General features: G+C 33.8%; 3 protein-coding genes across 4 annotated transcripts in view; 2 read left to right on the forward strand and 1 right to left on the reverse strand.

The window, feature by feature from the left end:
* Positions 1–2,814: 2,814 nt before the first annotated feature.
* Positions 2,815–7,238, reverse strand: LOC143251583 (uncharacterized). Its single transcript, XM_076502854.1, has 3 exons — positions 7,134–7,238; positions 6,662–6,759; positions 2,815–2,957 (listed from the first exon to the last, which is right to left on the reverse strand). The coding sequence occupies exons 1-3, from the start codon at positions 7,236–7,238 to the stop codon at positions 2,858–2,860; spliced, it is 303 nt and encodes a 100-aa protein (XP_076358969.1). The 3' UTR covers positions 2,815–2,857.
* A 7,959-nt stretch (positions 7,239–15,197) lies between these two features.
* The window catches only part of LOC143252272 (dehydrogenase/reductase SDR family member 7-like), a 52,162-nt gene continuing 40,343 nt past the window's right edge, over positions 15,198–27,016 (forward strand). The window contains exon 1 of one of the 2 annotated variants that reach the window (XR_013028921.1): positions 15,198–15,359. Coding sequence is in view for 1 of the 2 variants with exons in the window: in XM_076504156.1 (XP_076360271.1) it covers positions 15,227–15,359 (133 nt within the window). In the remaining variant the exon portion in view is untranslated. The remainder of the gene's footprint in view (positions 15,360–27,016) is intronic. The other variant, XM_076504156.1, reaches the window with a different exon arrangement.
* Positions 16,248–26,449, forward strand: LOC143254445 (dehydrogenase/reductase SDR family member 7-like). Its single transcript, XM_076509632.1, has 5 exons — positions 16,248–16,288; positions 17,242–17,420; positions 18,834–18,940; positions 21,347–21,539; positions 25,364–26,449. The coding sequence occupies exons 1-5, from the start codon at positions 16,248–16,250 to the stop codon at positions 25,534–25,536; spliced, it is 693 nt and encodes a 230-aa protein (XP_076365747.1). The 3' UTR covers positions 25,537–26,449.

Consider the following 27,016-nt stretch of genomic DNA (forward strand, 5'->3'; position numbering starts at 1 on the left):
AGAAAGCATGGATAGGTATCAGTGATACACAAAAATATCACTTAGATCAAAACAGAAGTTAATTAAAGGTTAATACATACCACATTTATGATATTTGTTTACAAGATTGATACACACAATTTTCTTTCTTAACACAAATATATTTTAATATACAAAGAAAATTAATAAAACAACATAATTTATAATAACGGTTATTACAAATGATGATTTACATACAACAGTTTTACAAACTTACAGACACCACTGAGTTTTATATTCAGTCTAGAACTGAATATTTTGTCAATGATTCAGGAAAATAATGAGCATATTAATTCTGAATTGGTATTGTTACACCTTGCTTAAGCTAGCTAGGTTGACCTTATCCCTCTGACTTTTACTGAGGAAGATATTTAATGTCCTTTAAGAAATACTGATGTTGAACAGTTTCTAACGTTTGAAATCTACGAATGTTCCTGGTCCAATTCTGTAGTTTTTCAATTAATAGGTATTAATCACAATTACAGCTTCTGAGGTCTACAGCAAACTAACTGTAGCTGACTAATAATATTCTTTACTGTCTCTCAGATAGTTGTTTTTATATGAATCACACTAGATAATAGAGCATTCCACAAGGTTCAAAGGCGACAGCATTTTCACAATTCAAATATTGTTGATTCTCAAGAGTCTTCTACAAATTGAGAGAACAGTCAGGACTTGCACAATACACATTCAACAATATACAATCACTGGAATAATTTTTAAAACCTTCCCTGAAAAGAGGAGTTTACATTAGCGAACTTCTAATCCTTTGGAACCTGCTCACTATTCAAGGACAAACAAAAAATAGTAGAAAGTGGTTCACATATCCAATCTTTAATATCCTTCAAAACCCTTGGGGAAATGTTCTATGGCCAAGGAGCCTCATCATTTTCCTAAATTTCTTAAATGAAAATTAACCAGCTCACAAATAATTCAGGTAACTTGTTTGATCTCATTTCAGTTTATCAACTCTTCAAAATGTGGAATACTGTTTAAACTTCTATAAGTAAAAACTAAAGAAAAAGCAAAACTAAATAACACAGCCATCTTACAATTATCAGATACTAGCCTTCCTTTACCATCGCTCAAGGGTTCTCCCATCATTCTGGCATTTTGTTTACCTTTAATGTATTTAAAGAAATCTTAACTGTTAATTTTTGATATTTTCAACTAACCTTTCCTCATACATATTTTCAATGTCCTGAAATTCTGTTTCACTATCTTTCTTTATATTCTATGATCTTCCAAGTTTCCTGTCATACCAGTCAATTCAAATTTCTTATATTCATGATGTTTTTCTTTAATTTTAACTCATTTGATCTAAATTTTTTATAAGAAATGTGTTTATTTTGAATATTTAAAATTTATCTTTAAACATTTTCCACAAGCGGTCAGTCTCTTCATATAACTCAGTTGCCTAATTCACAACAAATAATTCTTGTTGCATGCCTTCAAATTTTGCAATTTGTGACAGAAATAATATCATTCCTTATATCTATATGTAAGAAAATATTGAAACTAATAAGAGCAATGATCACTTGTATTCAAATGTTCCCCAATTTCCACACTTTCAATTATTTCTATATTTGAAGTCAACAGTAAATCTAAAATAACATTGTTTCTAGTCAGTTTTTTGACTAATGGGTGAAGAAAGCTATTCTTAACAATTTCCAAGAACCTTCCCCACAAATCTTTAAGAAATAATCATTTTTGGCATTCTGAGAGATGTATATACAAAGTTACTATATTGCAAAAGAAAATACACGTGTGATACAATATATTTTCTTATTTTTATCAACTACAGCATTTCCATTATTCTCATTTTCTGTGGTCTGAAGTAGCTTTTGAGTCTGATGACTTCACTCTGAGATTGATGAATGGATTTCATGATGTTGGATTGCTCTTTGACCCAACTAGCACTTTCAATTTCAAGTGAATTGCACCTTGTACAATCCTATAAAGTAAATAAAATACACTGTCAATTGACTAAGAAAACGACAGTTTGATAAATGACCCTTCATTCTTATTTTTAAAAACATTAGAAAGTGCAACGTTTTACATGTAAATGTAATAATTTTATTTCCTAAGACATTTTACAGAATGAAAACAAAAATTATGCATATATATTTTTGGTATATAAGCATACCATGCATTCCTATCTTTTATTAATAAAGGCATTGTTCAAAAGTTTTATTTGTGCAGATGTGTATAGATTCCATGAAAGACACTGGTGAAGAAGGTCCTTTGACTATTTTTGTTTTAGTAACCTATTCTTCTGTGTCACTAACCTAGAGTAGCACAGTTTATCATCATCTGGCAAATAAAGCTGCAAGGTTACCTGTATTATGTGATGTTAAGCATGTATCATTTATACGAGCAGTCAACTGATCTCTTTTGATTATGCCCTCCTGATGCTTCATTGGGAATGACAATCAAGTGGGTAGTATTAATTGCTTTGGGTAAGTATTGACATTAAAGAGTTAATTAAGTAAGATGAGATTCATAAAGTAACATCATCTCAACAGAATTAGTCTTACATATGAATAAGTAAAATGACTTCAAATTTAACTCTCATTGTGACAAGTAAAATACATTTTCACTAAGTTTATTTGAATAAAGACTGTTTATTTCATGTGCATTCAATTAACTAGAGAATATAGAATTATTTTACAGTAAATATCTCAATGAATCTTCAGTAATTCTGTAGATCTATCTTGACACTCTTAGTGAACATTTCTGCAAGTGGGATATTTTCACAATTGATTTTGAGAGGACTAACTAATCTGTACAGAAGAAATTAAAACTAATGTTCTTTGCAATGAGATATTAGCATCGTTAATTAAATATATTTAGAGAAAAACTTTATAACTTTTTCTGTTGGTTTCATTTCATTCAAAGAGGTGACTTGAAGAGTGCTATTGAAGTCTGCAGCAAGAGATCTACCAAGGAAAAAAGAAAAATCTAAGATATCTTTCTATCCTTTAAAAACATTGACAAATTATAAGTATACTCCTAGTTAGCATGAAGAGACATGTTAATAAATACCAAAGAATGAAGAAAAAATAACAAATTTCATGGTTGATGACAATTAACAGGATTAATGTTACAATTATATAATTTTTCAAGTTACATATTATGAAAGAGCTGACACTCTGATAAGAAATATGAAATAATAGTATTTACAAAATGTAAGTAGCTGTAAACATTGAAAGCTTATTACTGAAGATATATACAAGTACTAGAAATTTTTAATGTAATTAACCAAACAGCTGCAATCCAATTCAGATATATTTATGCTCATTTGCATTAAAATGAGCTTAGGATTGTAATTAATGTTTTTGTATACCAGCAGTTTTGTCTAGTCATAGTCACAGCAAGAGAAACCTTAGTTACCATTTGTTTTAATTCTGCATCATAATTAGGCAATGAGATCTTGATACTTGCATTTGATTTTCCACAAATATAGCAAATACACTGCAGTAAAAACTTAATTTTAAGATATTAATATTATTGTTTTTGAAGAGAATTAACAAAGTAAACACTTTCAGTTTGACAAGATCATAACTTGTGCAATCCATGTGAAATAAGTTATAGGGTTTCGAGAAGTTATTTAAATATCTTGCACTATAATAAAGAAAACAACAACACATCCTCATATTTAATTGGACTTATCAACAATTTAATAAAGAAGATGTAAAATACCAAGCACAAGTAATATTTTAATATTATTACTGTTTACAGTTATTAGACTTGAGTCATATTTTTGCAAATTATAATTACAGTAATAATAATGATAATAAGAGAACATCTTGATATCATACAGCCATAATATTCAGATAATTTACTAGGCCTAGTCCAAACACAAAAGGCAAATGACTGTCATCTATTAGTTTGGGTTATGACCTTAGAAATTGATTGCTTCTAATAACTGCTTAGGAAGCTGCAAAGAAATGTTTTTATAAAAATTTGACAATTGTCAAATGACAAGTTATCCAGTAACCAGCTTGCAAAGAGTAATTTATATGAGAATGAATCTTTAGGATATTTTAAACACTTGTATCTTTTTTTTGTTTCCATTTCAGTGTTAAAGTGACAAAAGACAGCATGTGCAAGTCAGGGGTGAGGGCATACACATGGCTAGTGCTGCAGTTTTTTTAGTTTGTTTTTATTTAAGTGCAGGATATCCTAGCTTGTTTATCATTAAACACAAAACTACACAATGGGCTATATGCAGCAACCAACATAGTTATCAAAATACAGTTTCTAGTGTTGTAAAGTGCAGACTGAAAGGCAGAATATATTTAAGATGCCATCAAGGCAGTCTTGAGGGAAACCCCATTTCAACAGAGTGCACAGGGCAGGGGCAAATAGCCCTAACATTTTCTGTACCCATCCATGTTGTGCATTTTAGGTAAATACTCCCCGTGAGGCAACAATGGTCACAAGGTGGGTTCCAGCATTATCAGGTTAGGGATAGTAAGATCTAAGAATGTCGAGCAGTGAGCAGGTAAGGAAGTGAAAAACAAATAACAATACTCATTTCACAAGAGCATCTGAGCAGGTTGGAGAATGGCAGATGGAAGGAGCAAGAAGTATTAAAATGCCATATGATAGAAGTAATGTTGCATATCTGGTCTACATTCTGATCCAAATGGTCTCATCCAGGGCTCAAACAATGATAAGAGACAAGAAAAACCTTGACAAACCTGATGGGAGGTGACATGATAAAATGAACGGTCATGAGAAATGAAGAAATACCATGGTAAGAAGGAGCAGTTCCAGTAAAATAAAAAATAGCTCAAACCAGGCTCAAAAACAGTCAGAGTTAAAATGGCTGTATAAAGAAATGGAAGCCAGAATGATGGGAAATAGAAATCCCATTTTCTTTTCATGTAGCTCAAGTTTTAGAGAGAAAAGAGAGATACAGAAATAAAATCAACTGATCATTGTGATAAAGTGTAAAGGAGGTGTCCAATCTTAAATCAGTAAATAGAATAAATTCTTATTAAGATGCTTGTAGATGCATTGGATGAGATGTAAGTTTAAAAAAGTCCAGACAAGAAAAAAGCTGAGGGGGGTGGGGTGGAGTTTGACAACACAGGGACAGACCATGAGAAAGTATGTGCATGAGCTGAAGACTGTTAGCACAGGGAGTTCATATGTGTTTGGCTCAATTCCACAGGACCTGAGCTGACCGGAAGCAGACAAGACAAGTCTTCTACATGAACAGTAATTCCCAACCCTATGAAAGGGATAAAAGAATGAGGAACAAGATAGGGGACAAATTTGTGCAACTCTTGAGAAAGGGTAATTGTTACAGAATTTGTTGTTGGGTAAGGAAGAAAATGAAAAAAAGACAAGCAGCTTCAAAATGAAATTTCAAAGAGTCTTGACCACCTTCAATGATCTTGCAACCAACTAAATTCCCAAAACAAAGAAACCACAGTAACAAAGTAGTAAAATGGATCAAGATTAACGTGTGGAACAAGTAGGAAAGAGAATCTCCATAAAAACTGTTGAGGTCCTAATAGACAGACTTTGAGAGAAGGTGAAGAAAAGACAAGTAGCAAAGGAGTTACATGATGGCAAAATGAAGACAATGAGACTGAAGATAAATAAAACATAACATAGAGCACCCCAAATAAGAAGATATTCTAGGGATTAAGGCTCAAGGACAACAAGAGTACCAAAAGCATAGGGAACAATAAAACTACTGAATTTCAAGAGGCTGATACTGATATGGAGATCCCATTAGTGGGACAGAAAATCATCAGTATGAATACCAATGTCTGGGGAAGGATAGGAGAAAAGAAAGTCAGAAGAAGAAATGAGAAAAAACAAAGTCACATACCTGAGTAATTATAGATGCAAAGGAAAAAAGACAGAAGTATTTTTCCTCAAAATACAGAGAGGAACCAGAAGCAAAGCAGACAGAGGGAAGAGCTGGTCAAAGTCATTATCAGATAAGGCAGACTAGCCAAAACCAACAGAAACAGAATAACAAGGGACAATAAGGAGAGAGTAATGAGACACAAGACAGCCAAACACCTGATGTAAAATGATGACAACATCATTGACAAACAAAGTGTCTCTTGTTAACACTGAAACAGGAGGAGAAGAATCCTGGAGTGTCAGGGTCTTTGGATGTTGTAGAAACATCAATCTTTAAATCCATGGTGTGTGTGTGGGGTCTGATGGTAATTGCCCAAATTTTTTCAATGCTGCAAAATTTGAAAGTGTCATAATATAAACACCAGCAGTGCAGAAGAAAGAATATGGAATACTGAGCATAGAGAATGATACATTTGTGGAAGGTTAGAGTCTACACATGTAGCTTTTCGGAATTAAAACGTTTATGTGATGTACTTTACAGATGCCATGAGGGAATAAAAAATATTATATTGAAACTACTGACAAAAATATAGTTCTGCAGTCAATATAACTAATATTTACATGTTAGAACATAAAGAGTTTCAATAAAGTTATTCAATAACTTTGCATGTTTGGTTTTTCTAAACAAATATTTTTCAGAGTAAGTGCAACTGTGCTTGCTTGTAATTTTTTACAGCAATTTTTCTATCTTTAAAAATCACAAGTAGGTTTTGTAAGAAAGAAAGAAAAAATATATACACACACAATATACCTCTTTGTACTTGGACTTCTGAAGTTTTCAATATCAGGGGGTGTTGAAAACAGAGAAGATATTCCACCTCCACTGGAGATCAACATTTCTTTAAGGTTCTTTGAAAAGTTGAAAACAAACTTTCTATTAAAACTGTAGCAGATATGTATGACTTAACTTATATAACACTCCAAAAACTGTAAAAGGACAAATAATGTACTCGAAGCCATTGGTAAAATTAAATGTCCTTTTTGTTCTGTTATAAACAGAAAACTAAAAATAATATGCAAAGTGCAAAGCTACAACACAAACATATATCAAGTTTTCAGTTTTTTAAAATAATAGTTTAAAAATCATTGAACATAAAACAGAATAAAGAAGAGCTCTTATTAAGTAACAGATAAAAGTGCATGCAAGTATAAACTTGTTGTGTTCACTCTTAGAATTTGGTTTAAAATTTTTAATATCATTTGCAACCTTAAGCTTTCCATACCTCATTCTTTTCTTTTGATTCCACAGCCAACTGTAACTGGGTTACTTTCACACATTCTGTTTCAAGAGCTTGTAACAGAGCTGTAGAGTAAGCTTTTCTTTTCATAAGCTTCTCTGTTGGTAAGACAAAGACTGAAGATTACTTTTTGATATTATCAGAATGCTTTAATGGTTAAACAGCCTTTCAACTAATTAAAACATTTAAAAGTCTCTCACAGAAAGCCCTTAATAATAATATTAAAGAGATATAGAAAATAATATATATTATACAAAAATTATGATACAGAAATAAAAAGAATTGTAATCAAGTTATAAGAGATAAAAATTATTTCAATAATAAAGGAATTAATTTGCATTTATTTATATGTTTGTTATTGTAGATTTAATTTCTTGAATTTATTATTAATATTTCACTCGTCTATTTGCTCTACCATTAAGTGCTATTATTTATAAATTATTCCAATTTTCTAGGCACTAATTCTTACATGCACATTTTGTAAGCTATGTTTTCTTCTAAGTTATTCTTTTTTTCTATTTTTAATAATTTACACAAATACATACACAATGTTACTTCACATTATGGGTTATATTGTTTGAAAATTGTACCAGTTCACTTCTTGAATACTGGATTATAGTCTATATATAGTACAGACTTCGTAGTGATAGCAACAGAGCAGACAGACTTAGCTGTGGTGTCAGTGAGTTTATTCCAGTAAATGCCAACATAGCCTGGTATCCAGAAAAACTGGATAGAAATGGAAGACAAAGAAAAATGGGTCAGTCAGGCTTGAATATTAATGAGAACAGGTTGAGAACTCACATGAAGTGTTCTAGTGCCAGGAGAGAGCCAAGAGAGTCAGTATAAATAGTACAATTGGTGTACAGCATAGCCTTTTTATGCTAGAGGGCATGAGAAATGGCATACAGCTCAGCAGTGAACACAGAATCGGTAGAGGGGATTGTATATACAACTACTGAACCACAATCAACCCTGGCAGAGCTCACAGTCACCTGATTTTGAACCATCCTTATAAACAGGAATGGAAGGATTGTTTGGAAGACGATCAACAAACATAAGACAGAACTTCCAATTGGGAATCACTGCTTTCCTCAGATGACTCAAAGAAAAGTCACAGGTGGGGATGGTGATAAGCCATGGCGGGATCGATTGACCAGTGGAGAGAGCAATGTTATCTAAGAACAGACCCAATTCAGCCATCTATGCTTGGACACAAAAACCAAATGGAAAATATGGCAGACCACCTATTCTGAAAAAACACTGCACAACAAGGAAGAAAGACACAATCCCAGAGGGGATACTGTGGTGTGGATCAAAGTTTTTCAGAATAAAGTAAAGAAAGTTGAAAGCAACAGAGATGAAGAGGAGGTTTGTGAGACTCAGTGTACAAACTCTGAACTGGAGAAGTGTGAAAAATCGCCTGTGCAGAGCTGAAGCCATAAGTGGTGAATGGGGTCCAACAATTTTAAATCTGAGGACTTGGCAGAACAATAGGCCAGTTTGTAATGAATGAGGTATAACTCCAAGAACAAACCACCTCCGAGATCTGTAATAGCCAGCTCTTAAGATGGGGGAAAAAAATGAAGAAACATTTTCCTCACCTGAAAATGTATTTCCAATAGATATATCTCTACATATACAATAGTTATTTCTCATGTACCCACTGTAGAAATCTTGCACACACAGTTAATCTTGAACTATGTTCCAACTAAATCACATTTTAATGTGAACTTTAATAATACATGATATAATCATCTGGTGGAAATAACCATCCACCAATAAAAGAGCAACATAAGATCCATCCACAGTAGATCCCCATCAACACTTGCATTCAGTATTAACTTCATTCATAGATGAGACAGGAATAACGTGAACCAATAATGCGGAGAAAAAGTTGGAAAGGTGTTCAGTGAAGTATGTATCTGAAACACATTCTCAAGTAAGGAAAATACTATCTTCTGAAACAATATAATTAATTCTTTTCACACAGTAGCCAGAATTCTACATTCAAACAATACAGAGGCCTATGCAAAGGAGTAAACCTAAATGAGTTCCCTTCTTTTAAGGCAACAGAAAGTAAAAGTCCATGGAAAATTACACCTACTACTAAGGGTATACTATGATAGAAGTGCAACACTCATGGGATAGTACTTTCTTCTAAGACAGGGTTTACTTTTTTCTGTTTTTTACTTGTTTTGAATTTTGCGCAAACCTACAAATCTCACACATGAATTGGAAAAACGACCACATTGTGTATGACTTCATCGCAGTGGAAAGACCAAAGTCACTTTTTCAACTCTAACTCGTCACATTTCTCAAGTATGTTTGAGCAAGAGATTTGTCAATTGTATGAGAAATATAGGCTAGATTTTTAGTTGTTTGATGACTCACTTAGAAATGTTCTATGAATAGAATTGAAAGTAGCTTGTGTGTATTCACGTGTTAGTTATTTTAAACACCTAAGCTCAATCAGAAGTCTTACACATGAATAAATACAGAATGTATTTTATTCGGAAGAATACTAGCTTCTTTCTAGTATGAGCATTATTGGTTTCTTAACATATTAATTGGTTAAACGTTGGTTTCGTATTTGTATGAATTTCTTGTGTTTGTGTGTATACTGACTTTTTTACAACACGAATGCTGATTCCATTAGTTCGTTCATATGCTTTACTTTTAAGATAATTTTAGTAAAATCTTTATATTTGTATAATTTTAGAAACCAAGAAGTGTCAATCGATTTCGTGTGATTTGAAACACTTTACAACGTATTCAATCATAAATTCTACATCTTTATTTGTTTGTTTGTTTGTTTTGGAATTTCGCACAAAGCTACTCGAGGGCTATCTGTGCTAACCGTCCCTAATTTAGCAGTGTAAGACTAGAGGGAAAGCAGCTAGTCATCACCACCCACCGCCAACTCTTGGGCTACTATTTTACCAACGAAAAGTGGGATTGACCGTCACATTATACGCCCCCACTGCTGGGAGGGCGAGCATGTTTAGCGCGACGCGGGCGCGAACCCGCGACCCTCGGATTACGAGTCGCACGCCTTACGCGCTTGGCCATGCCGGGCCCTACATCTTTATTTAATCAACAACATATTACAGTGAAATACAATAACTTCACCAGTCATTTTGACTTATATGTCTGCCATGGATTGATTTTTCAAAGATGAATTGTTTGTTTCTCAATTAATTGCCATCTCTTTCATTGTCCAGAAGAAAAAGTATTTATATAAAAACGCTCACAAACGGCCACGCATGGCCAGGTGGCACTCGACTCGTAATCCCATCGTCGTGGGTTCAAATCCCCGTCACACCAAACATGCTTACCTCTTCAGCCGTAGGGACGTTATGATGTGTCGGGCAATCTCATTATTCGTTGATAGAAGAGTAGCCCAGAAGAGTAGTGGAAATATATTTCGCATTGAAATATTGTTAGCAATCAAGTAAAAATGTTTCGTTTGAATTTTGGGCAAAGCTGCACGAGTGCTATATGCAATAACCATCCCTAATTTAGCAGTGCACCACTAGAACGAAGGAAGCTAGTCATCAACACCCATCGTCATCTATAAGGATACTCTTTTACCAAAAATATGGGATTGATCGCACGTTATAACATCCTTACCGCTGAAAGTACGTTCATGTTAGGTGTGACGGGGATTTGAATCCGAGATTCGCAGATTGTGATTGTGAAAATACATTACTCTGTGAAATTCTTGATTTATGATGTATTTCTCTGCAAGGGTTTTCAGAAAAGTAAACGGTTAGTGTCTCTTAAATAGGGGGTCCGACGGAAACATAGATGCAGATAAATTAGTTTTTGTCCCTCTGGAGTTCACCAAATAGATGGGGGGCTTTCAGAAAATACAACAAAGAATCGTTTTTATTAACACACAAACTTAGTTCAAAACAGAGCTCAAGAAACAAAATTGTTTGTAATGAGTGTGTGCAACTGGTAAGAGAGAGAAAATACATAAATAAAAAATTATATGTTCTCTCTTACTTGTTCAGTATTAATTTATCTGTAAGCTGAAAGTATAGTTAAAAATGAAAATATAATCTTTGCAGTAAAATTATAATATAAAGCAAATATTTAAAAACAAATAACCTGACAAAATGTCTCCAATGTTGTCAAAAGCTTAAATTAAAAGTTAAAAATTAAAGTTCCAAAATCTAAATCTAATTTGGATAACACTTAACAACATCTGCTTTAATCGGTTTGTCATCATTTTGTGAAGGTACTCTTAACTGACTGACACCGTCTGAACTTTGAGGGATAACTGAATGTCAAACACAGTGTAAAGTAGGAAATATGAAAAAAATTGTATTTCACTAATTAAAATATGGGCCTGCCATGGCCTAGCGAGTTAAGGCGTGCGCTTCGTAATTTGAGGGTTGCGGGTTCGCGCCCGAGTCATGCCAAACATGCTCGCCCTCCCAGCCGTGGGGGCGTTATATGTGACGGTCAATCCCACTTTTCGTTGGTAAAAGAGTAGCCCAATGTTGGCGGTGGTGATGATGACTAGCTGCCTTCCCTCTGGTCTTACACTGCTAAATTAGGGACGGCTAGCACAGATAGCCCTCGAGTAACTTTGTGCGAAATTCCAAAACAAACTAATTAAAATATACGTCTCATCAAATATTGAGAAGTAGAATATTGCAAAGACACATTCAGATGTAAACATTTTACAAATTTTAAAATTTTGTAGTATACAAAAGCTCTTGTTAAACTATGGTGAACATTAAATTTCTGTAAAAAATGTATAACAATATAAAGTTTGAATCATTTATTTTCAATATTATGTACAATGTGAATGCGTAGATAGCGGTAATATATAATAATTTACTTGCTTAACTTTTGTTTTCGTAAACCTATTTTCCATATTGATTACTTCTTCCTTTAATAAATCCTTTAGTCAGACAGAGTTTTCTATGATACATTCAGATACAAGCGTTATCTGTTTCAACGAACACAATAAGTCAAAAAGTGTATTTAAATTTGACGTCCTACCTGCATGTTTTCAAGAACGAAAGTCTATCAAGATGATCATTGATCTCGAATGTTAAACACACGCTTCGTGCCACGAATAAGTTGAAAGACACAGATCAAACCTGTAGACTATATGTAGTTAGTAACAAACAAATTCCATACAAAGAGGTAACAGCAGTAACTACTATTTACATAGATCATTTAAATTTACTGCCTTACAAATATAAACATGAAAATAAGTGTCACTTTCAGAACAGATCATCTGACATATAGAAACACTGATATTATACTTATTGAAACATTGTTTTGTATCCGTCAGTTATATTTTCTGAGTCTATCGAAATTACAACATAACATAATTAAATTGAACTTCGAAAGATTATTCGTTATGGTTTATAAACTATATAAAATCTTACATTCTTTTTGGAATGAACATAATTTATATGATATCTAATCCAATAAGATTATAAATTATGATGTTTTGTACCAGAAGTTTTGCTGAGTATATATGATATCATGGTGAGCTCTGATCAAACTTTGAATTTCATATCTTACGTTTCCATAAATCTTGAAAATAATCATTTGGTTTATAATTAAATATCTTTTCACGATTACGCTCATTTGAAGAATTGATACGTTTAAGCAGAAGATACAGAAATATCTAATTTGTTTGGTTCAGGCGAATACAAAGACAGATTTTTCTTTTCTTGCCATGAGTTGTTATGCATCAGTAATATGATAAAATAGCACATATATTTTCTATGAGTGACCACATAACGAGATCCTAGCAAAAGCAGTTTTCATGTTGGACAGTCTTAAAGTTTTGTTTATGGAACGTCAAGTGGGTGGTAAATGCTGGCATTTTATATAATAGTAAAGTTAAAGAGTAATTTGTTCATTTATTATATTTAGTTGCAGTAAAATAAGCGTGCTTTTCAATACAATTAAAATATGTAAATTGAATTATTGGTTACAATAACTCGTTCTTTAAGTAATGGGTAATATGAATGTCATAATAATTGACAATTTCACATTCCATTGGTAAGAAGCAGCCCAGGAGTTAGCACTGGGCAATACTGGGAAACTATTCCCACCCCCTGGTCTTGAATGTTCAAATTACGGATAGGTGACAAGAGAAAGCAAATACAACTAATTATACTGTTTGGTTTGTTATATACTGTTATGCAGAATGTATAATAAGTTATATGACCCGACGAGTGGATATGTTAAGTATCTGGTTAATTATTTTCTCTTTGAGGTATTATGATAAAATTACGTAAGAAATATTAATGTAAACAGTGTTTTAATATCTATTAATATTTTTGTTATGTACTTATTATTAAGAAAAGTTCGAAAACGTTTTGGATATTTTTAAAAACGGTTAGAAATATTTTTGTTGACAATTATGTTTCTGTAACTTGACTGATGAACATTCAATGTCATAGTGTGTTTGTTTGAATATGAGCACAAAGCTGCTCTTTTGATGAGCGTCTTGGTTAATTCGCCATCTGTTGATTGATATGAATATTGGAAAATACTTAACACTAACAATTTAAATATTATTACTGGGTATATTTTGAGCAACGGCTTACCTATTGTTAATCACTTGGGTCTTGATATTGAAAACACACATCTAAAGAGGTGGTGAAGAGTTTTGGTATGCATGTTTTCCACGGGTATCGAAACCCAGTTTTTAGACATATCTTGTCTGACATATCGCTGTTATAGTTAATGACTAAAAGTATTCAATATCAGTGAAAACAAGAAAAAACATTTTAAAAGTGATTTTTTATAATTGTGTTATTACTGTCGTGTGTGAGTAGAATATATTTTTTTATATTTGATAAGATACTTTGCGTAAATTATTTTCGTTAAAAGTTTAAATTTTTTTCACTACATCTCAGTGAAAAACTAATGTAATATATAGCCTTTGATTTTATTTCAGAATGGAACTATTATTTTCAGAGCAGAGAAAATACAAAAACGTCCCTTGACCCTTGATAATCATCATATCGACTACAAAATGTTTCTCGTGTGGTTTTTTTTTCCCACATTCCTCTTAATTTGTCTATTGTAGATTTATGTAGTAAGCGTCAAAAATGGCATTTCAAAAAAAAAGATAGTTCTGTTAGAAGACAAATTTGGGTAATATTTATCACAAATTTTAAACCAAATAATTAAGCTTGGTAGTTAGTTTTCCAAAAATTAGGCTTTGCATTACTTCAATGAAAAAATTAGTTGAAATAATTAAATCAATACGCGTAATATCAAAACAGGTAAAATATCTAGTTGGGTCAATCATTTGGGAAGCAATTTCCTTGGTGGCAGTTTGATGGATGGAATCTATAAAATATTACAGAAATCTAAAAGTAGATGGTAAATCACAACATTTGACTGTGTCGAAACACAGCAACAGGTGTAACAAGTTCACCATACTTACGTGATATTATTTAAACATAAAACGTTTCACAAGACAAATTTGTTAATACACCAATTACAGTGAAAGTATTGGAAAGGTAAATCTTGGTGAAGCTTGTACGGTATCAAAGTTTCTTTGTTCTTTGACTGGTAATATTATATGTATTAACTGAATGTTATCAACAGTGTTCTCGTTTAATGATATCATCTATGACACTGACAGTGTAAGAAATACTACGTGTGTAAATGTCAACAGATTAAATACATTTAGATCAATGAATTTAACCTAAAATTAAAAGAAATTCTATTTACACAGTACATATCAATACATGTAGAGTTTTATAATACTTAACCGTCTACACGAGGTGTCACTTTTGAAAAACTGGATCAAGTGTGCGAAACCATAAATAATGGGACTGAATAAACAGGATATTCAAAAAGTTTATTTTATTTATGCACGTTTCTCTTTGGAGCTGTAACAGTTAATTAACACCACCAGTGTTGTAACTTAAAATGATCATACAAGTGTGAACCTTTACCCTGTTCACAACAGCCACCCATGTGACTGACGTCGTTTTGCGTCGAAAGAAATATTTTTACCGAACGATGCAGAGAAGAATTTTATGCACAGTGAACAACAGTATTCGTTGTCTGTCGGTCACATGGATGCTGAATGGATATGGTTAATCTGTCTTATTATATTACTGTTTGTGGTCTTGTGGTTTAGGTGGTTTTATTTTCATGCAGATGGAGATCTAACACTCTTGTGGGCTGAAAGATATGGAAGGTCACCAGGTAATGTTATTCATGATGAGGAGAAACCCACTTGAAGTAAAAATGTATTCTCAAGACGGTTGGTGAAGATTTAAAAAGGTCGGAATGTTGTTCCGTACTTTACTTTAATTAAAGTTGTAATTCCCATATCAGCCGTCTTGAGAATACAGGTAAGATTTTAATAACGTTTTCAGATGGGGCAGTAACGTTGTTGGGATTGCAGTATTACTTTTACTATATAATAGCACAGAAGCTGAAGGTCCCCATGTAAGGGTATAACATTTGAAACTATGCTTAAAAGACGATGTATTGAAGTCCTAAGAGTTGTGTGATTACTTTTAGTATATAATTGTTAAGAATTAGAAGGTCACAAGATAAAGTTCTTATGTTGACAAACTATGCCTATATAACAAGTAACAGCGTAATAAAGTCACTGGAATTGTGTAATTAATTTTACAATGTAACTGTGCGCATGGTGAAAATAAGATTCATGGTAAGGCAGCGTGGTAAAATAGTAAATTTGTTTATAGGTTCATTTATAAAGTGTTTGTGCTATACGTATCTAGTTTGTTTTCTAATTCACAACAATCATGTTGATAGCAATAAACATTACAATTTTTTTTCCTAATGAAGATACCATACAAAGAATATAGTTTTACACAGTCAGACACACAACACGAAAAATAGCGCTAGACAACAGGTGCAGAGAGCCTTATTGCTTTGGTCCATGAAACGCAAAACCCACTCACTCTTTACCATAAATTATGATAAAAACATTTTCCGTTGAGAAAGATCTACCTTTTATTTTTCTTCATACCTAATAAGGCAGATACAAAACACAAAATGGATCGTAGATTAAATTCACTTCAAGCATATTTTTCACCATTACTTTTAAAATGTTTCAGGACAATGCTAAAAAAGGTTATCGGAAAACCCACTTTGTTATTACAGTAAGTTTCTGACTTATAAAGTATTGCTAATATTCTAAGAAAGAGCTTTTCCTATCATATAAATGCCGACATCTTCACTCTAACCTTATGAAAAGGTAAATCGGGAAATCCTATCTCAACAACGATCATTGTGTATCTGTTTTCATCTTATTATGAGAACACGTATTATACCAGCATGATATTGGATACATTACCAGACATCAGTTTTTGTAGTTAATTGGAAGTTTTTTGTCTACCTCTAAGATTTCAGCAGATAGGTCATTCCACCTGTTTGTGAGATCACCATTATCCTATTCGTTCAGATAGAAATTCAAAGTACTTCAGTGTTATCTGTCTTGAGTGTCCCAATTTTTACCATTAAGTTCAATACTATCGCTCACCAATGTTTTTCAACAATTGAAAACAGACTTGATATCAATAACTTTCACAGTTTCTGTCCATTTAGAAATGTGAGATACACTGAAAAAAATTTCAAAATAAATTTAGAAAATTGCGTTAATGAATTGTGCAAACAGTTTCTGAACGAGACAGAGAGACACTTTTTTGTTTGTTTCTTTGGGAATTTCGCACAAAGCTACTCGAGGGCTATCTGTGCTAGCCGTCCCTAATTTAGCAGTGTAAGACTAGAGGGAAGGCAGCTAGTCATCACCACTCTCCGCCAACTCTTGGGCTACTTTTTTACCAACGAATAGTGGGATTGACCGTCACATTATACACCCCCACGGCTGGGAGGGCGAGCATGTTTAGCGCGACGCGGGCGCGAACCCGCGACCCTCGGATTACGAGTCGCACGCCTTACGCGCTAGGCCATGCCGGGCCAGAGAGAGACACAAACCACTATATATATATGTTTTAATATGGTCAGTTTTGCCAAAGTGCTTTTGTCATCCACGCCAGCTGATTATTCCTAAAGGTAAACTTCAAAGTTAATGTTAGTAAATGCTGAAGTGAAGATATATTGATATATATGACTTTTTATTCGCTGAGTTACGTGGTAAAGTTGCATGGATCACAGGGGCTTCTAGTGGAATTGGAGAAGCATTAGCTTACGAGCTGGACAAATATGGAGTCAGACTAGCTTTGTCTAAAAGAAATGTAGACAAGTTGGAGGTCGTGAAGATAGAGTGTATAGGTTAGTATTATCAAAATAAAAAAACAACCACTACATTCTTAAAACAGAGACTGGTGTTAAAAAGACGTAAATAACATCTTTGTTTATCTATAGCAATCTCTTGTCCATCAGATATTAAAGAAATTGACAGTTGTGAATTTTCTTGTCACGTGAAAACATACTGTCTTTACATATACATACTAATAAACTAAAAGCCTAGAATATAACTATAGTGATGCATTAATGTAAAATTTACTGCAAATACTATGGATTATTATTTGTGATGAAAAAGTTAAGTAGGTGTAACTTTAAAAGAATATGTGGCATAGCGATGGGAAGTAATCGCTTCCTTTTACTTAAAAGAGAGAGAAACAAATAGTAAAATTAAAACATAAATATGTAATACGTGAGCACGTAAACCGCCATCATCAGATACGAAAACAATAAACAACAAAACTGTTTAATAAATAATTCATGGAAACAAGAGTGTCATTTTAAAAAGGTTAAAATACCATAAACTGCATTTCGAATTGTTTTAGATTTAACGCCAGAAACAGAATTTCCCTTTCTGACAGTTAGAGAAGAGAACCAACATTGTTAGTCACTGAAAGGTCTGGTACTAAAACCATCATTTTGAGTTACTGATGGTTGTAGCGAAAGAAACAGCATCACTAATTAGTGACGGTTATAGTACCATAATCAAAACTTTTAGTTATTAACAGTTATAGTATCAGAACCAACACTTTTAGTTATTGACAGTTGTAGCACCAGAACCAACATTTTTAGTTATTCACAGTTGTTGCACCAGAACCAGTACTTTTAGTTACTAACAATTATAGAACCAGAACAAGCACTTTTAGTTGTTGACGGTTATTACACTATTTATCAATTAATATAGCGGAGGGTCTGGATAGTCTTATGTATTATATTTTCTTATTTTAAAATTGTTTTGTTTCTGATATGATTGCTTATTTTCGACTAATAAACTTTGATATTAAGACTAGAATATTTTGTAAGTATTGATATAAGTATTCAAATGAAATGGCAAATTGTTACGTTTCTATAACTCAGAAAATTGCAAAATGTCTAGCACTTATTTATGCACATTCAATTTGTTTCCGATGAGGTATTATTGAATATTTTGTTTTAAAGCTGTCTGACTGCCTTTCTTAAAAGTTAATGGATTGTTTGTTTTTGTGGAGAGGGGTTAATAGTTTGTGGTTGACCACTCACTACCTTATATTTTGTTTTTAATCTGTAATTGCACAGTGAAAAAAGTTAAATTATAGAATTTTGCTTCCAAAGATAGAACAGCTTCGGAGAACTAGTTGACACGACGATCTAGCCCTATGAAATAAGTACTTTTAAAACAAAGTCGTAGATAATTGATAAGCCCAGGTTTTCATGCACCTAAATTAATTTTTCCATTTTAAGTCCGAGGTTCGTTAAAAGATGATGGCGTTCTTCTAGTGTCCTTTGACATTATGCACTTTTCAGTACACTCGGAATGCTTTCAGAAAGTTATTGGACACTTCAAAAAGGTATGTAAGTGCAATACATACATTAAATTTTCAAAGACTGAGATTTATGTAAGGCGGTTTTGTGTTTTACATTTTCGAGCAATTTGTCTTTAAGCATTGTAGTAAATAATTTTTCAATTTTAAATTTTAAAATTTTCAATTTTAAACTACAAAGTAGTTTATCTTTGTATATATAAACTAAAACTGGCTAAGGCTTAATAGCGTTTGACATAATTTTACATTTTCAAAATCGTAAACTTGTGGTATTCACAAATTCATAAAATTTTATAGAGACATTTTTTGTTTGTTTGGGAATTTCGCACAAAGCTACTCGATGGCTATCTGTGCTAGCCGTCCCTAATTTAGCAGTGTAAGACTAGAGGGAGGGCAGCTAGTCATCACCACCCACCGCCAAATCTTGGGCTACTCTTTACCAACGAATAGTGGGATTGACCGTAAAATTATACACCCCCACGGCTGGGAGGGCGAGCATGTTTAGCGCGACGTGGGCGCGGACCCGCGACCCTCGGATTACGAGTCGTACGCCTTACGCGCTAGGCCATGCCGGGCCTATAACGACATAAATGAGCATATTGACATTGTAGTTCCCAACTACATCTACCTCTTATTATCAATATGTTCATCCAACCATTTCTGCCTCAACCACACTTGAAGATAGTTCTTTCCGAAAGTAATCCACTTTGTGTAAAAGGTAACACTGTTTAAAGTGCAAACGATACACACGCTGCCTAAACATTTACTTATGACCCCTTGTCTTGTTGTTTCCACCGCGAAACACAAAAAGTTGATTTATTTATATCATCAGTACCCTTAATAATTTTAAACACTTCGGTCAAATACTTCCTTTCTCCAGAGTAAAAAAAGGTTAGATATTTCAGTCTCCCTTCATAGGACAATCCTACCATCCTAGTGACGCTTCTGTGAACCTTTCTCCAACAATTCAATGTTCTTCTTGAGGAAGGAAGCCCAAACAGTACACAGTAGTATAAACGAGGCCTCACAATTGATGTATACAGTTAATAATAATTTGTTTGTTTGTTTTGCGCTAGCCATTCCTAATTTAGCAGTGTAAGACTAGAGGGAAAACATGTAGTCATCACCACCAACCCTCAACTTTTGGGTTACTCTCTTACAAACGAATAAGGGGATTTACCGTCACATTATAACTTGCCCACGACTGTAAGAGCGAGCATGCTTAAGGTGACTGGGATTCGAACCCGCGACTTTCAGAGTACTAGTCGAACGCCTGGTCATGCCGTAAGCTAAATCATTAGTGTGAAGTATCAACATTCTGTCCTGTAAAGTGTAAGTAAGAAACTGGACTTAAGATATATATTCATCATATATTTTTCTTATAACTCTTTCAGAAACAAGGAGCAGTTGGAGATGATTAAAGTAATAAGAAGAAAAACAACTCGTGGTTTTCTTTTTGTGTAAAATAACGAAGTTTTAAAACAATTAACAAGTGTATATATTTATTTAAAACTGACAAAACTGTGAGTACCGTCTCCAAATAAATTCTTTACAGCAATTGTTACTGTTTCACTCACTCTGTTTTCTATCTACATTTGAAACTAGATTTTGAGAAATAACACTTTAAATTTTGTTTGAATCAAACAATAAAACATCCTGTACAACAAAGTAAGACAGAAGAATCACATTCCTCCTACATTCACAAATGTATTGAAGAAGCCTAAATTAGTTAATATTTCCGTTTTTTGTTCATCTGAATGATGTACCATTAACTGTAGACACCCAATATTTCTTTTTTAATATTCAAATTTCCGCCACATAATATCTTGTGAAGGTAACCACTTCAACAACAAAGAAAACGTATGCTCTTAAATAAGTTAAAGTAGTTCGGTAAATTTCACTTTTTCTGCTTACAGTTTACATATACACAATTCGATCAAGTGAACTCAAGTTGAAACCTACCCCTTCCCCGGGAAAAAAATGAAAAAAATCTGAACTTTGAACTGTCTTCTGATGCAACTATCTTTGAAATTTAATAACTAGTAAGTGGCGAAGTTCCAAAGTAATATTAAATTTCGCGTTGTTGTTTTTTCTTGTAAAAAACGGTTCTTGTCGTCACTGTTTAGAAGATTATAAGTTCAAGAACTATCCCGAAATGCAGGAAATTCAGATGTTACTTTTTATTTTTTACAGAAGTAAACTTAGCCTTTCTGTTTTTTGTGTTTTTTTTCCGTTTATTACACTGATCTGTCGTTATACGTGAATGTAACACACTAAAATATTAACTTTCTGGGAAAATCTATGTGCGACTTCCGATCTTTAGTACACTGGGATAGGTGTATCGGACATGAAAGCAAACAAGTTGATATTGTAAAGTGTATTCACATGTAAACAACAAATCTTTACAATGGTTTTCGTTCTTCTAAGTTGTAGCTAGACATTTTGGTGAACAATGCAGGACGTTCTCAAAGGGCTACATTTGATGGAATCTTCACAGAAGTAGACTATCAAATCTTTGGCACGAATGTCTTCTCTCATGTATCTTTAACAAGGGTTGTCCTACCTCATTTCCTGTCAAACGGAGGCGGCCATGTTATGGTGAACAGCAGTGTCGCTGGTAAATGTGGTGAGTGACTCATGTACGTTTTCTTTCGAGACATTTTGAAAAACGTAAAATAAAATTTTAGAAATGTTACGTCCATCGAAATCTATAAGTGAACGAAAGTTTTTTTTTGCATGAGATGTGGACAGTTTTGTATAACGTCACAGACGTATTTCAGATAAACAACCCTTGTGCATTTATCGTGGTATTAAACGTAGTTTGGTTTGGTTTGTTCCGAATTTCGAGCAAAGCTACACGAGGGCTATCTGCGCTAGCTGTCCCTAATTTTGCAGAGTAAGACTTGAGGAGAGGCAGATAGTCATCACTACCCACCGCCAACTATGTTACCAACGAATAGTGTGATTGACCGTAATATTATAAAGTCCCATGGTTGTTTGATATGCAGAGGATTCGAACCCATAACCCTCCATATTTTAGGTTCAATTCTGGCATTAATCTTCACAATCAATAGCAGCTAACCTTCAGATCAAATAAATCCATTCTGTTGATAATAATTCGCGATCAGCAGAAATCTGAAAACAATTGGCAGTCAAATTAGCGTCTTTATTGCAACGGAATTTTTAGAATAATACAAGAGAATTCTGATCGACGACACCAAAGTCTACAAACCCACTAGTCTCAGGCTTAGTTACGTTTGTTTTTGAATTTCGCGCAAAGACACACAAGGACAATCTGCCCTAGCCGTCCCTAATTTAGCAGTGTAAGATTAGAGGGAAGGCAGCAAATCACCTCCCATCGTCAACTCTTGGACTACGCTTTTACCAGAGAATAGTGGGATTGACCAGCACATAACAATGCCCCCACGGTTGAAAGGACGAACATTTTTGGTGTGACGGGGTTTTGAACCACAACCTTCACCATGTTATTTTTAAAAATTAGTATAGTTTATATCTTGTTCTTTCTGTTCATTTCTGCTCCACACCCGTATTTTATCTTCTATTATACCTTATGAGATCCCCGCTCAGTGGCCCGACGGAGTCTCTTGACTTACAACGCTAAAAACCAGGTTTCGATAACCGTAATGAGCCGAGGACAGATAATCCATTGTGTAGCTAGCTTGTGCTTAAATTCGAACAAACAAGTACACTTCGTGGTCGGACCTGTATAGCCAAGTGGTTGAGGTGTTCAACTCGTTATCTGATGGTCGCGGGTTCGAATCACCATCCAAACAAACATGTTCGTCCTTTCAGCCGTGGGTGTATTATAATGTCACGGTCAATCCCACTGTTCGTTGGTCATGCCTAGGTGCCTTTCCTCTCGTCTTACACTTCTAAATTGGGAACGACTAGCCCAGATAGCCCTGATGTAGCTATGCGCGAAATGCAGAACAAACAAACACTTCATGACAATTAACGTTCCAACAAAAACAACTAATTATCAGCTACTTTTGTTCATATTTCTATTATTTATTGTGATCCATGATTTCGCTTTTTTCAAATTATGACATAAGACCAAAAGTGCACGAAGTTCTCAGTGATGGAGTAATCGGTACCGTGTGCGTCTAGAAAAGAAGTTACTAAATCTTCCTGGCATAAAAAACAAAAATACTAAAAAGAATTAAAAGTCATGTTACCACTGGTTGCGAGTATTAACTCATGGTTGATTATTTGTTTGCTTGCTCGTTGTTATTAAGTATAAAGCTTGAAAATGGGTTATCTGTGTTGTGCATATTGCCTGTAATGAAAGCCGAGTTGGCGTTACTAGCCTGCGAGCTAACAACCGACACACTAATGGGGTCAGTTATTAAAATATAACATCTTGAGTAAAAATTTGTGCAGATTAGGAAACACTACATCTCTTCAAATTGAACATTTCGAATCGTATTTATTTTAAACATATTTCGTGTTTTTTATGTCCTAACTTTTTGATCGAGATAATTTGTAAGTCACAAGAAATAGCTTTTTATTTTAATTCTCGTTGCAATAGCGCGACACTTTTCTGTCGATGGACCTGGATGATGGGTTTAGTTGTGAATCAGAGTGCACGAGGTTTGAGATGGTTCCCCGTGGTAGTCATAGCACACATAGCCCAATTATTGTGTAGCTTTATGTTTAACTTCAAACGCATAGTTTAAAAATTAATTACTTGTTTCTATTCGTTCACGTTTTGTTTATCATGTTTGTTGATATAGAAAGCAAAAAAGTAACTTTCTTTGTACAATATTTAATGTTGATACCATATTACTGGTAAATGTTATGATTATATTATCGTTACTTGGAGTCTTTGTTGATAGAAGTAGTAAAATAATGTCAACGCAGGCTTCTTATGTGTATTTTGTGAGTGATCCTTCGAAAATATCTGGAAGCCTTTGAATTTTTCAATGTCTCCTGATTTACAACGCTAAAATAAGGGGTTCGATTCCCCTCGGTGGGCTCAGCAGATAGCCCGATGTGGCTTTGCTATAAGAAAACACACACACACACATCAATTTTTGAAACGGACAAAATTTAATTTAAATTTATTTTTGCCTGGCATGTCTTCGTGACTAGGGGGCGCTTGTCTCGCTATCTGAAGAATGCGACTTCAAAATTCTGTTACAACGAACATGTCGGACTTCTCTATTGTGGGACGTTATAAAGTTACTGTCAGTCCAACTATTCGTTGCTAAAAGAATACCCCAAGAGTGTGTGGTGTTGACAATCTGCCTTCCCTCTAGTCTATCACTTTTCAATTAACGACGACTGGAGCAGTTAGCCCTCGTGTGGCTTTGTGCGAAATTAAAGAAAACAAAACATACAAGCCAACTTCATGCACAAATACTGAAACACCATAAATATAATATATAGACTCTTGCACAGTACGGTATTATAATGGTAGAAAAACAAGACTTATTGTGGGAACAGTATTTGTTAGATACTGCATACATAATAATAATAGCCCGAGGCACCTCTCCTCCCTTCTTAACGCATATATTTATATATGTATATATGAAGTAAAAGCAGATTACCGAATTACTAAACATTTCAAACGTAACTTAATGTTTAGGATATTTATATAAATGATCCAATATTAAAATATGAGTTAAAAGCCAAAGGACTACTAGAACTGCTTGTGAATTATAGAACTTTATGTCAACTAAACGGAGCAATAGTTTTTTCACGTATCTAAAGTTACCATACTGACCTTGTGGACATAACCTTGAAAAACGATCAGAAAAAGTGCTTGTTATTAGTTCTGAATCTCACGTAGTAAATAAAATGAAGTTACTCAGAAATCAACAACATGCTCCAGGATGATAGAGGTCAAATGAACCCTTACCCTCCCAGACTCTTTCTAGAACAAAATCCCGACGCAGATAGAGATGGAGACAGGGCTGTCAAGGAGACATAAAACAAGAAATGTTGTTAACACTATATTCAAAGTGAAATTAAACAAAATACATACAAATGTACAGAGGGTTGAGTACTTAGATATAAAACGACTCTGAATATGTAAATCAATATTTCTAAGCATCAATAAATATACATATTATGATATCACTGACAGTGTTTATCATTTTTTATGTTTGATACTGTTCTATGAGTTATAACAGAAACTAAATATCTAAAAACAGATTACGATATTTTATTTTAATTACCTGACTATCTTAACGTCGTGAAATTACTTAAACAGATACATGACATCATCACTAGTCCTGTAATTTAGTCCAAATAGTCTACATAGTGCCATTACTTTTTCAAACACAAAGTATATAGAAATTAAAACACAGTGATTTATATGAAGACAAAAATTACAGTGATATCAGTAAGTTCCGTGGAGAAATATATTTGTGTAAAATTCTGTAATAGCAAACGCTGTTTCATAGGTTTATAGATTCTTATATGCAGGTTGGTCTTGCAGAACAGCTCTGGATGTTGTGGTTTACAAGCCAGGTTTGAATTTTTGCTACATCACAAAATATTTTTCATACTTGAACCAGTGGGTTTATTACAACAGTGATAGTGAGCTCCTAAGTGTGGATAGGGTTAGTTGGTGTCAAGTGGTTAAGGTTCTCGACTAGTAATCCGAGGGTTGCGCGTTCGAATCCTCGTTATACGAAATATGCTGTCCCTTCCCGCCGTGGGATTGTTATAATATGTCAGTCAATCCCATTGTTCGTTGGTAAAAGAGTAACCAAAGAGTTGACGGTGAGTGGTGATGACAAGCTGCCTACCTCTAAATTAGAAACGGCTAGCGTAGATAGCACTCGTGAAGCTTTGCGCACAATTCAAACCCAACCTTTTCAAACAAGGGTTTTCGTATAAGTGACAAAAAGAAAAAGCAGGGAATTTCTTTTATAAGATGTTTAGAACAGCCAATGAAGACCAATGAAATCATCTTTAAGCTGAGGGCTATGGTTTGGAAAAAGATCTCTCTTGCTGAAAAAGATGACATGAAGTGTCCCACTTTGTGATTGGTTAAAAATCCAATAAACAAGAATTTTAAGTCGAACAAGTGTGACAAGCTTCCAGCCACACCTCAGAATTTAGCCAAATATATCGAATTTTATCAATTCCATTCGATCATGTACCTTTCAAGTCTTCCCACTCAACTACAACGGACTTTTGTTCTGTGTATTTTCTCAAACGTGGTTTTTGAATCTCAACATCCGCGTAAAGTGGATGAATATGTGGAAAGTGTATTAAGATGTTAAGGCTAATATTTTTTTTGCCGTTTTCACAAAAGCTAACTGGAATAGAAATTATGGTGCCAGGTAATACTGAATAAACAGATGGAATAATAGATGTGCAAAAGGCATCTCTAGACTTGTAGCATCGTTTTCATATCAACCCGTCTATTCGATGAAAGAAACACGTAGTGCTCAAACAGTGATAAAAGACTAATTTGTTACGTTTATTTATACAGAGGATGATTTTATTTATAAAAATACATGTTTAGTTCTGAGAAAGGAGAGGAGGAATTTTAAATAAATGTGTTTTTGAAGAGACTAATTTTCTTTTAAAATATCTTACATGTAGTTGTAATGTGTAATTTGTATGTTTTCGAATTTTAGCCATTGTTGAAAATGAAGAGCAAATGGCAGATTCATTTTTAAATGAATTGTTTGTTTAAAATCGAAACTTTTATTTCTCACTAACCTCACTTACAACGGATTTCTATGGAGCAACATGTTATATTGTTGAAAGTTCAACATGTTGTGGACAGCTTAGCAATGTCACTGTTTTTTTTGTAAGGTACAACACAAACACCAGCACCTAACATAACGTCTATCACATTAAATATATTCAATACTGACATTTGGATAACACTGATCTAAAGTGACCCTAGGACTTCCGATCTATGGGAATTCAATTCTTGAACAGTTCTCATACACAGTTAACACGTGAATGGTTGTCTGAATTTCTGAAAATGTTAACCGTACACGCATGAGTGATACAGATCTGAGAAGTAACTTCGCCAAACAAGAGAATTTAGGTCAAGAGGACCATCAAGGAACTTAGTGTGTAGTTTAGTTTAGACCAGCATATATCTAATAATAA

This window comes from Tachypleus tridentatus, chromosome 6 (genome assembly GCF_004210375.1).
Source record: "Tachypleus tridentatus isolate NWPU-2018 chromosome 6, ASM421037v1, whole genome shotgun sequence".
NCBI classification, from domain to species: domain Eukaryota; kingdom Metazoa; phylum Arthropoda; class Merostomata; order Xiphosura; family Limulidae; genus Tachypleus; species Tachypleus tridentatus.